Source organism: Pan troglodytes, chromosome 4 (assembly GCF_028858775.2).
Source record: "Pan troglodytes isolate AG18354 chromosome 4, NHGRI_mPanTro3-v2.0_pri, whole genome shotgun sequence".
NCBI classification, from domain to species: domain Eukaryota; kingdom Metazoa; phylum Chordata; class Mammalia; order Primates; family Hominidae; genus Pan; species Pan troglodytes.
In genome coordinates this window covers 85,900,742-85,917,118 of record NC_072402.2, presented here as the reverse complement: position 1 = coordinate 85,917,118, position 16,377 = coordinate 85,900,742, and the positions used below count along the sequence as shown (strand labels likewise).

The 16,377-nt window shown below is 35.4% G+C and overlaps 1 protein-coding gene across 2 annotated transcripts in view; it reads right to left on the bottom strand.

Annotated features, from left to right (window-relative positions):
• Nucleotides 1-16,377, bottom strand: part of CDH9 (cadherin 9) — a 157,792-nt gene that overhangs the window by 30,127 nt on the left and 111,288 nt on the right. For both annotated transcript variants that reach the window (XM_001135234.7, XM_054684437.2), the window contains exon 3: nucleotides 4,769-5,063. In XM_001135234.7, coding sequence (XP_001135234.3) covers nucleotides 4,769-5,063 — 295 coding nt within the window. The remainder of the gene's footprint in view (nucleotides 1-4,768; nucleotides 5,064-16,377) is intronic.

The following is a 16,377-nucleotide window of genomic DNA, read 5'->3' as shown; positions in this document are numbered from 1 at the left end:
AGGAGCAGGGGTAAACAGTGCCCTGCTCTGTAAACATAAATGTTTGTGCTGTGGGGGCCACTAATAAGAGAAGTAGGGGTGATGTTTTCAGACAGTGTCATGGAATTATAAGGGGTCCATTAATTCGATGTCCAGGAATTTAAATCATGCTTTGTTAGATATAAGTTTATTTTACTGTGAAATGCAAACTCTTTAAGGGCAGAGTCCATATCTAGTTTGTTCAACACTTTATACTTAAAACCCAGCAGAGAATCTAGTGCAAAATCCTAAGAACTAACTTTCACAGAATGCTTAATGTAGACTAGACATAGTTCTCAGCACCTGACTAGTTTTTATTACTTAATCCTCATGATACATGTGGGATGTGGGCCTTGGCGTACATAGAAGTTGCTAATGACCACAAACCCGGTATGTGATAGAGCTGGACTAGGTCTAAGTCCATTATAAATATATTTGGTCAAGAATTTTCTTTATAAATACTTTACCAAACGGCCTATCTCTCTGGTGTTAGAAATACAATTGGATACATTATTGAATCCACACATAGCAAACCTCTGGGACATGAAGAATTCATTGACTGAGTTATTTTTGTTGTCTGTAAAAAATTACAAAGGGATTCCTGGTTGGGGGTCAAAGTGTTAGGAGGAGGACTGGATAGGTTTTTGAGAGTGAAGGTGGGGGATATTTCCAGTCACTGAGAAAGGAAGCATCCCCAATCACCAAATTTACAAAACAAAAATTTGCCTAAGTGAAGACGAAAGCATGCACATGAAGCAAGTTGATAGAAAATATTTAATCAATAGTGTAATGATCACAAGAAAAAAAAAATAGAAATAGAAATGGAAAACACAAAACATTGTAATCGAAGTGTATCCCATTATCTTTAAATATATATCTTTGTATATCTTCCAGATTATATGTTCTGATTAGAATATGCTAGTGTATTTCAGATTTCATGAGTTTATTGGAGTCATTTTATTTTAACCGAAAATGGGTTGGACATTTGGCACTAAAAATCCAATGTGAAATATGGCATATGATTGTGACAGACAGAAACTGAAGCAGAGGGAAACAACAAGGGAAGGAGTTGGTAAGAGAGAAGAGGAAGAAACAAATACTTTAAGAAATAAAAATGAATGGAAATAAGGAGTAGATAAATAGAGATCAACAGAAAATAACATTGTAAAGAAGAGTAGGGCAATAATAGAGAAATCTTATTTTATTCCATAAGACTCTATTTCTTCACAAAGCTAATACTTGCAGTTTTTAACTCTTTGATTTAAATGAAAATATCTTGTACTATCTGAAAATAATTTTAGAATTAAATCATTGTGTATTATTAATAGATGTATTCTTAATTCTTTGATTATGCATCAGATTTAACTGTTAATATATGGGATACACAAGGCATGACAGAGTTCCTAAATATTACTTGTTAGTTTTCCTATGTAAATTGGTTTATTTGGATACATAGGAGTAAAGAAAATCACACCTGCAATAATTATAATAAGTTAGTCTTTTATTTTCCTTTAAATAAGGTAGGAGAGTTACAATAAAAGATCAATACAAGTTTAGGAGGTAAAATACATCTACTTTTTATTTAGACACATTTATATGGTTATATATAGTGATATATGTGATTATATATAGTTTTATATATATACAGATATATATAGATATGTATGTATTAAAATGCAGGGGCTTTATCCCCTTATATTCTTATTTAGATTTAATTTAAATGAGAAGGACATTTGATTTAAAGTAATAAATAAGAAAGATACTAATTTACAGGAGTTACTCACGATTGAATAAATTAAAAGATTTCCAGACTAGATTTTGAATAATAAATAATAAACATAACTATTTAACAGAGAAAAATAGTAAGACATAAAATTGTCCAGCTATCTCTGTGATATGGTTTGGCTATGTTCCCACCCAAATCTTATCTTGAATTGTAACTCCCACAATTCCCAAGTGTCACGGGAGGCCCTGATGGGAAGGTGATTGAATTATGGGGGAGGGTCTTTTCTGCATCTTTCTCCTGAGAGTGAATAAGTCTCAAGACATCTGATGGTTTTAAAAACAGGAGTTTCCCTGCACAAGCTCTCTTTCTTTGCCTGCTGCCATCCGTGTAAGACATGATTTGCAACTCCTTGCCTTCTGCCATGATGATTGTGAGGCCTCCTCAGCCATGTGGAACTGTAAATTCCATTAAATCTCCTTTTCTTCCCAGTCTCGGATATGACTTTATCAACAGCATGAAAACAGACTAATACACTCTGCATCTATTAATTTTTGTTTTTCTTTTTAAAATTAGGCTAGTAGTAACTTGGCCAAGTCAGTTTAATTCTTCTGGGCTCATGTTTTTGTATTTATTAAAATAGGCAATTAAACCAAGTATAGTATCTTCTGCATATGCATATTGTATATAATATATTATACATTTATATTTAGGTAATGGAAGCACATACAAAGTTATAGGTGAACCAAAGTGGAAGCAAGTAATATAATGTTAGTATTAGTAATGAAGAATAACAATTGTCCTCCACAAATAGGATTAAAATTTATCTGTATTCTTAAATCTTTATTTTTTAGTTCCAAAAGCTGCAGCCAGAGCCATACATCTGCCTGCTACTATATCCTTGTCTCATTTTGTGGGAATTCTAGCCAGGTGGTGAATGCAACTGACAATGGCTCAAATCCTTGTATCTGCAACCTACACTGATCCGAAGTTGTACTCCTTACACTTTAAAGCTTATGTAAATGAAATATAGATTGCCTTACAGAAAGAGAGTTTGTACAATATAAACTACAAAACATCTTTCATGCATAAACTTATATATTGTATATTTTATTATGAGTGATGGAACCAGTGAAGGATTCTAAAATATATACATATATGTTTGTGTGTGTGTGTGTGTGTGTGTGTATTTCAGTTCTGATATTGTTACTCAACAAATATTAATAGAACCTAGTTGTATTAGTATTTCATATGAGACAAAATACATTGAATTATGTATACAGGTGACAAATAGTAATACACAGAGTAAAATATAATAGTCCATTAAGTATCAGAAAACAATGTAGGAGAAAATACAGGTTATGTGCGATTAAATATCAATAGTCTCTGATAGGGAAATACTTGTTTTTTCAAAAAAGTGGGGTACTTCTTTGAAATATTTTGTGTATTCACATTTAAAATAATTATTCTTAAAGTTTCTCATATTCAAATATTTCCATTATCTTAATTATACTTTTTACTTTTCTAGGTATGTCAAATCTTTCTGGGAAAGGATAAGTGAAAGTTTTATATTGTAAGGTTTCAACATATCTGGTAAAATAATATGTACACAAGAGAAACGATAATATTTTACAAAAGGTACTAACAAAAACAGAATTACTTTAAAATAATCATCAATGGGAAGTTGATGAGTGTAATTTTATATGTACCTTAATCTCACATATAAACCCATTTAAAAAAACATGGTATGTGTCTAAATTAGCCCACTGGTCGACCTATACAAACCAATCTAGCACTTTCCATGCAACTAAGATACTAAAAAATATAACAGGAAACATATCCACTCATTTTTTGTATTAGAGCTTTATGATTTCACAGGACTCCTGTCTAATTTGATAAATTCCATTTGTTTTATTAGAGTGAATACCTGAAAGTGCTATTTCAGTTCTATTTAACTGTGTTTTCCTCAGTTAGATGACATTTCATTTGAGGTGAGAATAAATACGTTTTTAAAAATTCTTGGTTCTTCCTGCTAAATATCTCACATAGTTAACATTTTACATTAAACATTCAGTAAAGGTGGATAAGTTTGTTTCTCCTTCTATAGAAATTATTTTAGACTGAAACATATATTAGTTATAAGAATGTCAAAATCATACACTGAAAACTGGTTTTGAAATAGTATTCAACTAAATTGTATCAAATTTGGGAAATTGGCTGCAGATCTTGTAAATTAAGTTTATGTCAGTTATTTTAGAAATATTTTTATGATGTGAATCAGTTCTCATTGTTTCATTAACAAACCTAAACCTTTTATATTAATAGAGTTAAATGTAGTCATACACATATAAAACTCTGCACAAGTGGTATCTAAAATGGTGGGCAGCCTTAAGAAGTAGTAGTGAAACAATTATTTTCAGTTTGCATAAGGCAATGTTCAGTGGTAAAATGTGCACAAAAATAACATAAAGAGACTTGCAATCTTGTCATGATGCTACCAGGTTATTTGATCTTAATTCAGTTGCTTAATCTTTCTGAATCTTGAGTTTCTAATTAACAGAATAGGGATTTAAAGTTCTATTTCTCATGCCTACCACATAAGTTGGCTTTAATGATCAAATGAGAAAACACTTCAGTAGAAATTTGCCAAATGCAAGCATTGTTATTCAAAATAATGCGAGCAAAATTGTCCAAAACTGCTGATACTATCTATTATTCTTTTGATTTCTGGCAAAAAATACATTCCACTTGACTGCCATTTGAATGCCAGTTAGTAGAGTTGAGGGTATTGATTGAAATAAAATGAATTAACTGCTACTGATAATCATATTTTATATAAATTACAACATAACAGGAGAATTAAGATATATAGAAATAAAAATAGAAGAGTTAGTTTAAGCTAAATAGTAGTTAATAGTTATAACTCCTATTTTGAAAGAGGCCACATATCATAACCACAAGTCAATAATAATTACCTGAGCAAACCAACAAATAAAAAGTAGTTTACATGGATTAGAATATACCTACCGACTCCAGACATTTCAGGAACACTGGCAGTGTATAAGTCTTTTGTAAATTTTGGCTCATTGTCATTGATATCATGAATTTTAATGATAAATTCCGATTCCGGTTCCACCTGCCGCCCAGTTTTTCTGTCTATAGCCTTGGCACGAAGAATGTACAGAGATTTTTCTTCTCTGTCTAGTTTCTTTGCAGCATGAATGTCTCCTGTATTTTCATCTATAACAAATAGACTGCCAGCCCCATCTCCTGTTAGTATGTATTTTAAATTTCCATCTCCTTTATCTTGGTCAGTGTGAAGCTTTAGAGAGGTAGAAAAGAAGAGTTCTGTAAATATATACATTATCAGTACATAAAACATAATTTTGGCGCTATCAATTCATCTCCATATAACAGCTCTGCAATAATTATCTTCATGGTTATCTTGACTTTTGCTGTGAGAGGGAGTTAAATATTTCAGTTCTTATTATACTCAAAATTTTTAACAGTCATATTTAGACATCATAATGGACTAGATTTAAAATAATGTGAAAATTAATATGTATCTGTCAAAACAAAGATATTTATGAATAAAATGTTACCAAGATTTAAACCTCCAGTGCATTACAAAAAAATCCATTAATCTACATCTTGAGTGTAAAAGATTAATTAATGTTGATTACATTTAAAATGACTAAGCTCTAAGATATGATTTGAGAGATTTCTGAAGGTATTATAATGACAAGTTTAGAATAGCTACCTTAATTTTTAACTGATTTTATTCTCCTTCAGTACAGAGTATCCCCTTATCTGTGGGGGATACATTTTATAAGTGGATCCCTGAAACTGTGGAGAGTACTGAACCCTGTATATATTGTGTTTTTTCCTATATGTACCTTCCTACGACAAAGTTTAATTAATAAATTAGGCACAATAAGTGATAAGCAACAATAACTAATGATAAAATTGAGCAATTATAACCATATACCGTAACAAAAGTTATTTGAATGGTCTCTCTTTCTCTCTCTCTCAAAATATCTTGTTGTTATTTACTGTGGGGAATTAAAACCTCAGAAAGTGAAACCATGATTAAGGGGGAACTACTGTAGAACATTGATTGTAGATTCACGGGCTCTGTATTCAGAGAGACTAATCAGAGAGAGAAAGAGATTTGTAATTACTTATTTTCTATACGACTCTGAGAGAATAGTTCTTCAACCACGATGTTCTCATTTTTAGAAAATGTTTTATTTTTTATACCTTTTAGATTTCAAGTAATATAAAACTCACAGCTTGTTCTCTGGCCATATGAACTATGTCTTAGGAAAAAATAGGATTATGTTTTCATAAATTATCTTCTTTTCATTGATAAATGTCCATCTGTAAAAATAACTTCTTAATGTAGGAGGCTGATCATTGAATATTTACAACAAACAGACCATGTAATCCTAGGAATTACGAATTGAAAAACAACCTTAAAGATTTTACAATCCTAACACGATTCTGAAAATAATTTTTTAAAATTAATTGAAAACAATAATTGTTTTTATCATAAAATTATGACTACAGTATATTTTGATATATGCTTACATTATAAAATTATTAAATCAAACTAATTAACAAATTCATCACCTCACATACTTATCTTTTTTTTTTGTGGTGAGAACATTTACAAGGATGTGGATGCAGATGGGAGATATTGATCAAGGAATGCAAATTTTTATTTATTCAGCAGTAATAATCTTCAGTGGTCTTTTGCCCTGCATGATGACTATAATAAATAATAAACTATATATTCGAAATTATCAAGAAAGTAAATTTTAAATAAAACTGGAGTTTTAACTAGCTTACCCCTGCTATGTTGACTTACATCATATACTTTACAACTCCCATTTACATCCTGCCCTCACCTATTTTTTCAGCATTCCATTTTATCTTTGAATTATTTGACTATTTAAATTATGTTTTTAAATCATAGCCAAAATTAGAAATGTTTCACATTTTACACCTCCTTTGCAAGCTCAGCATCAAAATAATTGTCACATGTAGCCTTCCCATCTCTGAAATATCTTCTCAAGACATCTGTCTTCATCTCTATGGCTACATCATGTATTTTCCTTCATCTTATCTTCTCTGGACCACCAGAGCAATCTTCTAATCATGCTGCCTCCACTCTTGCTCTACTCCAAGCAATTTTTCATACTAAAGAGGGTGATTTTTCCACATCACAAATGTAGTCTTATTACAATCTAGATTAAACATCTTCAAGTCACAGCATTTAAGAACTATAAACCTGAAGTCATAAAAACCAGAGTTAGCATCATGCACATTTTGGTGTTATATTGGCCTGTGGTTTGCTTGTTTGTTTTTAAATCTAAGTTTATTTTATTGAAAAAATATAATTTTTTAAAACTTTACTTTTATTATTATTGTAATTGCTTGAATTCTATAACCTTATTTATACATCCTGGATAATCTGGCCCTGAATTCCAGAGGCATCTCTGCCTCTTCTCCCTCTTGCTATACATTCTATACATAGCAATTGTTTTGTTTTGTCTTTATGTCTCAGAAGGCCTGTTCTAGCTTTCAAGCCTGATGTTTGCATCTGTTTCCCTCACCTTTTTACACCTTTACCTTCTTTTTTGTATTTTCCTCTAACTAAGTATTTGTCATATTTCATTTTACAATTTCCTCCTTAGGGAGGCCTTTCCTGACTCACTAGATTAGGATGGATGAGCCTGCTCTTGACTTACATAGCACACTTCATTCCCTATCATGATACTCATCACATTTGATGTAATTGTTTACCATGCCCACTAAACTGTAAAATAAATAAGGGAAAGACTGATATTCTTCTATTAAGTCACTCAACATATATTTCTTGAAGACCATAAATATTTCCTCTTTTTAACACTAACTTTTCACATAAAATCAGATCATAAATAAAACTTGCCTTTTTAACATAAGTTGAATGGATAGACTTGAATTTGAATGGCTAGACTTAGTAAAGTGGATTGCACACCTCAGTATGGGTGACTAGTCTTTAAACAATCCCTTAAAGTCCTGAGTACAAAATAAAAAGCTGAGTAAGAGAGAATTTACTCTCTTTGCCTATCTGCAAGCCAATGTATCAATCTTCTCCTGCCTTTGGACTCAGACTCGATGTGGAACTCAATACCATATATTCTCTAGCATCTCAGTATTTTGGACTCAGACTGAAACTATACCATAGTTCTCCTGGGTCTTCAGCTTGCCAACTGCAGCTCTTGGAACTTTCTGGCCTCCATAATCTTGAGAACCAATTCCTTATAATAAAATTACATATGTTTTATATGTCTCTGGAGAATCCAGGCTAGTAAAACATCTGAGTTTAAAATTTTTTAAAAAATGTATTTGTGGAAGAGGAGGTGGAGTAAGGCGGCCAAGTTCAAGCCTACAGTGAAAATTCCTCCCACAGGAACATCAGATTGAACAACTATCCACAAAAAAAGCACCTTCATACGAATGAAAAATCAGGTGAGTGACCACAGTACCTGATTTTACCATCATATTAATAACAGAGGCACTGAAAAAGGTAGAAAAGACAGTCTTGAATTGGCTGGACCACTCTTCTCTCATCCCCTTGCACCAGCCACATGGTGAGGAGTGAATCTATGTGCTGGAGCAGGTGAATGTAGTGATTGTGAAACTTTGCATTGGAACTCAATGCTGCCCTGTCACAGTGGAAAGCAACTTAGGGTAGAAGTCAGCTGGCACCCATGGAGAAAGCATTTAGACTAACCCTGGCCAGAGGGGAATTGCCCATCCCAGTGGTCAGAAGCCAAATGCCAGCAAGTCCTGCCACCATGGGCTAAAGTCTTCTGGGGTCTAAAATAAACTTGAAGGGCCGTCTAGGCCACAAAAATTGTAATTCTTGGACAAGTCCTGGTGCCTTGCTCGGCTCAGAGCCAGTGGACTTGGGGGGGATGTGACCTAGTGAGACACCAACTAGGGCAGCCAAATGTGTACTTGTGCCACCTCTCTCCCAACCACCAACAGCACAACTAGCACCTCTGGGAGGGACCTTTTCCTCTGCTTGAAAATAGGAGGTGGGAGGGGAAAGAGGATTTTGTCTTGCAACTTGGATACCAGCTCAGTCACAGTAGGATAGGGCAGAGTCCTGAGGCCCCCATTTCCAGACACACCTTGGGCCAGAAGGGAACCTACTATCCTTAAGGGAAGAATCCAATTCTGTCAGGACTCATCATCTGCTGACTAAAGGAGCCCCTGGACCCTGAATTATCAGCAGTGGTAGGCAAGCAACACTTGCTGTGGGCCTTGGGTAAGACTCAGAGCTGTACTGGCTTCAGATGTGATCAAGCACATTCCCAGCTGTGGTGGTCGTGGGAAGAGAATTCTGCTTAAGGAAAGCAGAGGGACTTTATCTTGCAGCTGGTGGACCAGCTTGGCCACAGTGGGGTAGAGCGCCAAAAGTAATCCTGGGGTACCAATTATGGGCCTTGGCTCTTGAACAGCATTTCTGAACCTGCCTGGGGACAGAGGGAAGCCCACTTCCCTGAAGGGAGAGACCCAGGCCTGGCAGCTGACAAAAGAGCCCTTGGGCCTTGAGTGAACATTGGCGGTAGCTAGGCAGTACTTGTCATGGGCCTGAGGTGGTATGGTTACAGGGAAAGACTCTTCTGCTTGAGGAAAGGGGAGGGAAGACTGAGGGATTTTTTCATGTGGTTTGGATGCCAGCTTAGCTTTAGTACAGTAGAGAACCCACATAGATTTCTACGGTTCCTGACTTCAGGTCTTGGATATTGGGTGGCATCTCTGGACCCATCTAGGACCAGGGGAAACTCACTGCCCTGAAAGGAAGAATATAAGCCTGGCTAGATTCACTGTGTGTTGATTTTAGAGCCCTCCAAACTTGAGTGAACACAGACAGTAGCCAAGCAGTGGTTACTGTGGGCCTTGGGAGACACCCAGTGCAGTCTCAGTGGCGGGGGCCACAGGGGTGCTTGTGTCACCCCTACCCCAGCTGCAGGCAGCTCAGCGCAGAGAGACAGACTCCGTTTGCTTGAAGAAAAGTGGGAAAAGAAAGAAAGCAAGAGTCTTTGCCTGGTAATGCAGGTAATTCTCCCAGATCTCACTCAAGACCACCAAAGCAGTACCTCTATGAGTCTGCAAGAGCCACAGCATTAATTACTGAGCCTGGGATTCTCTTATGCAGATATGGCTTCAGTGACAAAGACACCAAAGATTACAACACCCATGTTCCTTCAAATACTTGAGAAGCCTTCCCAAGAAGGACGAGTCAAACAAGCACAGACTGAAAAGACTACAATAAATATCAAACTCTTTAATGCTTTGTCACTGATGAACATCTTCAAGTATTCAGACTAGTGAGGAAAACATGACTTCGTCAAATGAACTAAATAGGGCACCAGGTACTAATTCTGGAAAGACAGAGCTATCTGACCTTTCAAACAGAGGATTCATAATACTGTTTTTGTTAGAGTAGGCAGATAGCTAGACATGAGCAGGAGGGACAGCCCCTGCGAAAAGAGAAGTCTGGAAAATCTCACATGCCAGAGACCACCTAAAATATGCATACCAGATATGAGCAGAGAAGATGGGAAGTACCTATGCTGAAAGGAACACCCTTAAGACGCCCAGTAATTACTCACTCTTTAGTTAATCTGTCAGAATATAGCTTATAAGGAAGAGAAGAGGGCAAAGGAGAAATTCCTAAGAGATACCAAGGCACGATAAGTATAGATTTGACCACTATTCAACCTTCCTGGGGTGACAGGAATAAGCAATGCAGCCATTGGGTAGAATTTGTATCCAACACCGGACCCACACATGCCCACCAAGTAATAGTCACTGAGAATCCCATCATCCTGGGATGGGAACTAGGTAAGGACTAAAGCACAAGTGGGAAAACTGGACAAACAAAAAGGTGGAGACTTAAGACAGAAACAGAAACTTCAAGAAAATATCTGGCATCAATAAAAACCAATGCAGAAGCCGGGCGCGGTGGCTCACGCCTGTAATCCCAGCACTTTGGGAGGCCGAGGCGGGCGGATCACGAGGTCAGGAGATCGAGACCATCCTGGCTAACACGGTGAAACCCCGTCTCTACTAAAAATACAAAAAATTAGCCGGGCGTGGTAGTGGGCGCCTGTAGTCCCAGCTACTCGGGAGGCTGAGGCAGGAGAATGGCGTGAACCCGGGAGGCGGAGCTTGCAGTGAGCCGAGATCACACCACGGCACTCCAGCCTGGGCGACAGAGCGAGACTCCGTCTCAAAAAAAAAAAATAAACCAATGCAGAACTCTCGGGGCTGTTGCTGATTCATTCACTTTCGACAGCCTGCTCTGCCTCATCTTTGAGTGTACTGTCTCTCTAAATAAACTCTCTGCTCTCTACTTTTCTTCAGTAAATTCTCTATTTTTGCCTAAATGGTCTCTTTGCCGAATTCCTTCTTCCAAGTGAGTCTAAGAACCGAGGACTCCACACTTCCTGGTAACATATTGAGGAAACTCAAGAAAACACAGAGAAGGAATTCAGAATTCTATCAGATAAATTTAACAAAGAGATTAAAATAACTAAAAGGAATCAAGCAGAAATTCTGGAGCTGAAAAAATGCACACTGAAGAATGCATCAGAGTATGTTAAAAGCGGGATTGATCAAACAGAAGAAACAATTAGCTTGAAGACAGGCTATTTGAAAAAACACAAAATAGTCCAAAAAAAAAAAAAAAAAGAGAGAGAGAGAGAAAGAGAGAATACAAATGAATGAAGGATGTCTACAAGATCTAGAAAACTGCCTCAAAAGGGAAAATTAAGTTATTGGCCTTAAAGAGGAGAGAGAGAGATGAGAGTAGAAAGTTTATTCAAAGAAATAATAACAGAGAACTTCCAAAATGTAGAGAAAAATATTAATATTCAAGGACAAGAAGTTTATAGAACACAAAGCAGATTTAACCCAAATAAGAACAACAAGACAATTACTAATCAAACTTCCAAAGGTCAAGGACACATAAAGAAAGCATCCTAAAAGCAGCAAGAGAAAATAAAAAAACAACATACAAAGGAGCTTAAATGCACCTGGCAACAGATATCTCAGTGGAAAACTTACAGGACAAGAGAGGGTGGCACAACATATTTAAAGTGCTAAAGGAAAAAAAAATCACTTTTATTCTAAAATAGTATATCCAGTAGAAATATCCTTAAGAATTGGAGGAGAAATGAAGATTTACATAGACAAACAAAAGTCAGGGGACTTCATCAACACCAGACCTGACCTACAAGAAATGCTAAAGGGAGTTCCTTAATGTAAAGGAAAAAGATATTAATGAGCAATAAGAAATCATCTGAAGGTACAAAACTCACTAGAAATAGTAAGTACCCAGAAAGACACAGAATATTATAACATATTATAAGACTGTAATTACTGTGTATAAACTACTCATATCTTGACTAGAAAGATAAAAACAACCAATTAAAAATAACTACAACTTTTTAAGACATAGTATAATAAGATATAAACAGAAAAACAAAAAGTTAAAAAGCAAGCAGATGAAGTTAAAATGTAGAGTTTTTATTAGTTTTCTCTTTGCTTGCTTGTTTGTTTATGCAGTTAGTGTGGAGTGGATAATGAGGTTAAAAAAAGAAAGGAGTGAAGGAAGACAAACAACCAGAAAAAAAATGGAGGATTAAATTCCTACTTCTCAATAATAACAATAGATGTAAATGGTTTAAACCCTCCTATCTAAGACATAGTGTAGTTACATGAATTAAAAAAAAAAAAAAAAAAAAAAAAAACAAGACCCAACAATCTGGTTGAATGGATGAAAAAAAGAAAGACAAAGCAATCTATTGTATTCAGGAAACACTACATCTATGAAGACACACATTGACAGAAAATAAAGGGATGGAAAAACGTATTCTATGCCAGTAAAAACAACAACAACAACAAAAAGCAGGAGTAGCTATATTTAGACAAAATAGATACCAAGACGGAAATATAAAAAGAGACAAAGAAAATTATTACTATATTATAATAAAGGAGTCAATTCAGCAAGAAGATAAAACAATTGTAAATTGAGCAACCTATATATACAACCTTAGCACACCTATATATACAAAGCAAACATTATTAGAGCTAAAGGGAAAAACAGATCTTAATACAATAATAGCTAGAGACTTCAACACACCACTGTCAGCATTGGAAAGATCATCTAGACAAAAAAATCAACAAAGAAACATTGGAACTTAATCTGTACTGTAAACCAAATGGACACAGTCAATATTTACAGAAGATTTTATCTAATGGCTGCAGAACATACATTCTTATTGATAATTTTCAAGGATAGATCATACGTTAGGCCACAAAACATATTTTGAAAATCTAAACAATTGAAATAATATCAAGCATGTTCTCTGACCACAGTGGAATAAAACTAGAACTCAAACACATGAGGAATTTTAGAAACTATACAAACACATCGAAATTAATCAATGTGCTCCACAATGATAAGTGGGTCAGTGAATAAATTAAGAAGAAAATTAGAAAAGTTCTTGAAACTAATGAAACCTACGAAAACCTACAGAATACAGAAAAAGCAATAGGAAGAGGAAAGTTCATAGCAATAAGCACTTATATCAAAAAAGTAGAAACACTTCAAATAACCTAATAATACATCATAAGACACTGAAAAAGCAAGAGAAAACTAAGCCCAAAGTTAGTAAAACAAAAGAAATAATAAAGATCAGAACAGAAATAAATGAAATTGAAACAAGAAAAACAATACACAAGATCAATGAAACAGAAACATGGTTTGTTGAAAAGATAAACAAAATCAACATTTATCCAGCCTAAATAAAAAAGAAGTAAATAAGTAAAATAAGTAAAATCGAAGATAAAAAATGACATATTACGACTGAGACCAGAGAAATTCAAAGGATCATTACAGGTTCTAAGAGCAATTATGTGCCAATAAATTGGAAAACCTAGAAGAAATGAATAAATTTCCAGACACATTCAACCCACCAAGATTGGACCATGAAGAAATCCAAAACCTAAACAGATGAATAATAATGAATGAGACTGCAGTTGTACTAAAAAAGTGTTCCAACAAAGAAAAGCACAAGATCAATGACTTCACTGCTGAATTTTACCAATCTAAAAATAATTCAAACCAACTATAGTCAAACTATTTAAAAAAATAGAGGAGGAAATATATATATATTATATTATATATATTATATATATGTAATACTTTCAGTTCTAGAGTACATGTGCACAACATGCAGGTTTGTTACATAGGTATATATGTGCCATGTTGGTTTGCTGCACCCATTAACTCGTGATTTACATTAGGTGTTTCTCTTAATGCTATCTATTCCTACCCCAGCCCCCCATCCTAAGACAGGCCCCGGTGTGTGATGTTCCCCACCCTGTGTCCAAATGTTCTCATTGTTCAGTTCCCACCTATAAGTGAGAACATGCAGTGCTTAGTCTTCTGTCCTTGTGATAGTTTGCCAAGAATGATGGTTTTCAGTTTCATTCATGTCCCTGCAAAGGACATGAACTCAACATTTTTTATGGCTGCATAATATTCCATGGTGTATATGTGTCACCTTTTTTTAATCCAGTCTATCACTGATGGACATGTGGGTTGGTGCCAAGTCTTTCCTATTGTGAATAGTGCCACAATAAACATACGTGTGCATGTGTCTTTGTAGTAGCATGATTTATAATCCTTTGGGCATATATCCAGTAATGGCATCACTGGGTCAAATGGTATTTCCAGTTCTAGATCCTTGAGGAATTGCCACACTGTCTTCCACAATGGTTGAATTAATTTACACTCCCACCAGCATTGTAAAAGCGTTCCTATTTCTCCACATCCTCTCCAGCATCTGTTGTTTCCTGACTTTTTAATGATCGCCATTCTAACTGGTGTGAGATAGTATCTCGTGGTTTTGATTTGCATTTCTCTGATGACCAGTGAAGATGAGCATTTTTTCATGTGTCTGTTGGCTGCATAAATGTCTTCTTTTGAGAAGTGTCTGTTCATATCCTTTGCCCACTTTCTGATGGGGTTGTTTGTTTTATTCTTGTAAGTTTGTTTAAGTTCTTTGTAGATTCTAGATATCAGCCCTTTGTCAGATGGGTAGATTGCAAATATTTTCTCCCATTCTGTAGGTTGCTTGTTCACTCTCATGGTAGTTTCTTTGGCTATACAGAAGCTTTTTAGTTTAATTAGATCCCATTTGTCTATTTTGGCTTTTGTTGCCATTGCTTTTGATGTTTTAGTCCTGAAGTCCTCGTCCATGCCTATGTCTTGAATGGTATTGCCTAGGTTTTCTTCCAGGGTTTTTATGGTTTTAAGTCTAAAATTTAAGTCTTTAATCCATTTTAAATTAATTTTTGTATAAGGTGTAAGGAAGGAATCCAGTCGCAGCTTTCTACATATGGCTAGCCAGTTTTCCCAGCACCATTTATTAAATATGGAATCCTTTCCCCATTTCCTGTTTTTGTCAGGTTTGTCACATGATTATCTCAATAGAGGCAGAAAAGGCCTTTGACAAAATTCAACAGCCTTCATGCTAAAACTCTCCATAAACTAGGTATTGATGGAACGTATCTCAAAATAATAAGAGCTATTTATGACACACCCACAGCCAATATCATACTGAATGGGCAGAAACTGGAAGCATTCCCTTTGAAAACTGGCACAAGACAGGGATGCCCTCTCTCACCATTCCTATTCAACGTAGTGTTGGAAGTTCTAGTCAGGGCAATCAGGCAAGATAAATAAATAAAGCATATTCAATTAGGAAAAGAGGAAGTCAAATTGTCCCTGCTTGCAGATGGCATGATTGTATATCTAGAAAACCCCATCGTCTCAGCCCCAAATCTCCTTAAGCTGATAAGCAACTTCAGCAAAGTCTCAGGATACAAAATCAACGTGAAAAAATCACAAGCATTCTTATACACCAATAACAGACAAACAGAGAGACAAATCATGAGTGAACTCCCATTCCAAATTGCTACAAAGAGAATACAATACCTAGGAATCCAACCTACAAGGGATTTGAAGGACTTCTTCAAGGAAAACTACAAACCACTGCTCAACGAAATAAAAGAGCACACAAACAAATGGAAGAACATTTCATGCTCATGGATAGGAAGAATCAATATCATGAAAATGGCCATACTGCCCAAGGTAATGTATAGATTCAATGCCATCCCCATCAAGCTACCAATGACTTTCTTCACAGAACTGGAAAAAAAAACTACTTTAAAGTTAATATGGAACCAAAAAAGAGCCCACATAGCCAAGACAATCCTAAGAAAATAGGACAAAGCTGGAGGCATCATGCTACCTGACTTCAAACTATACTACAAGGCTACAGTAACCAAAACAGCATGGTACTGGTACCAAAACAGATATATAGAACAATGGAACAGAACAGAGGCCTCAGAAACACCGCCACACATCTACAACCATCTGATCTTTGACAAACCTGACAAAAACAAGAAATGGGGAAAGGAGGAAGTACTTCTAAACTCATTCTGTGAAGCCAGTATTACCCTGATACCATAGTCAGGCAAAAATACAGCACCCCCCCCTCAAA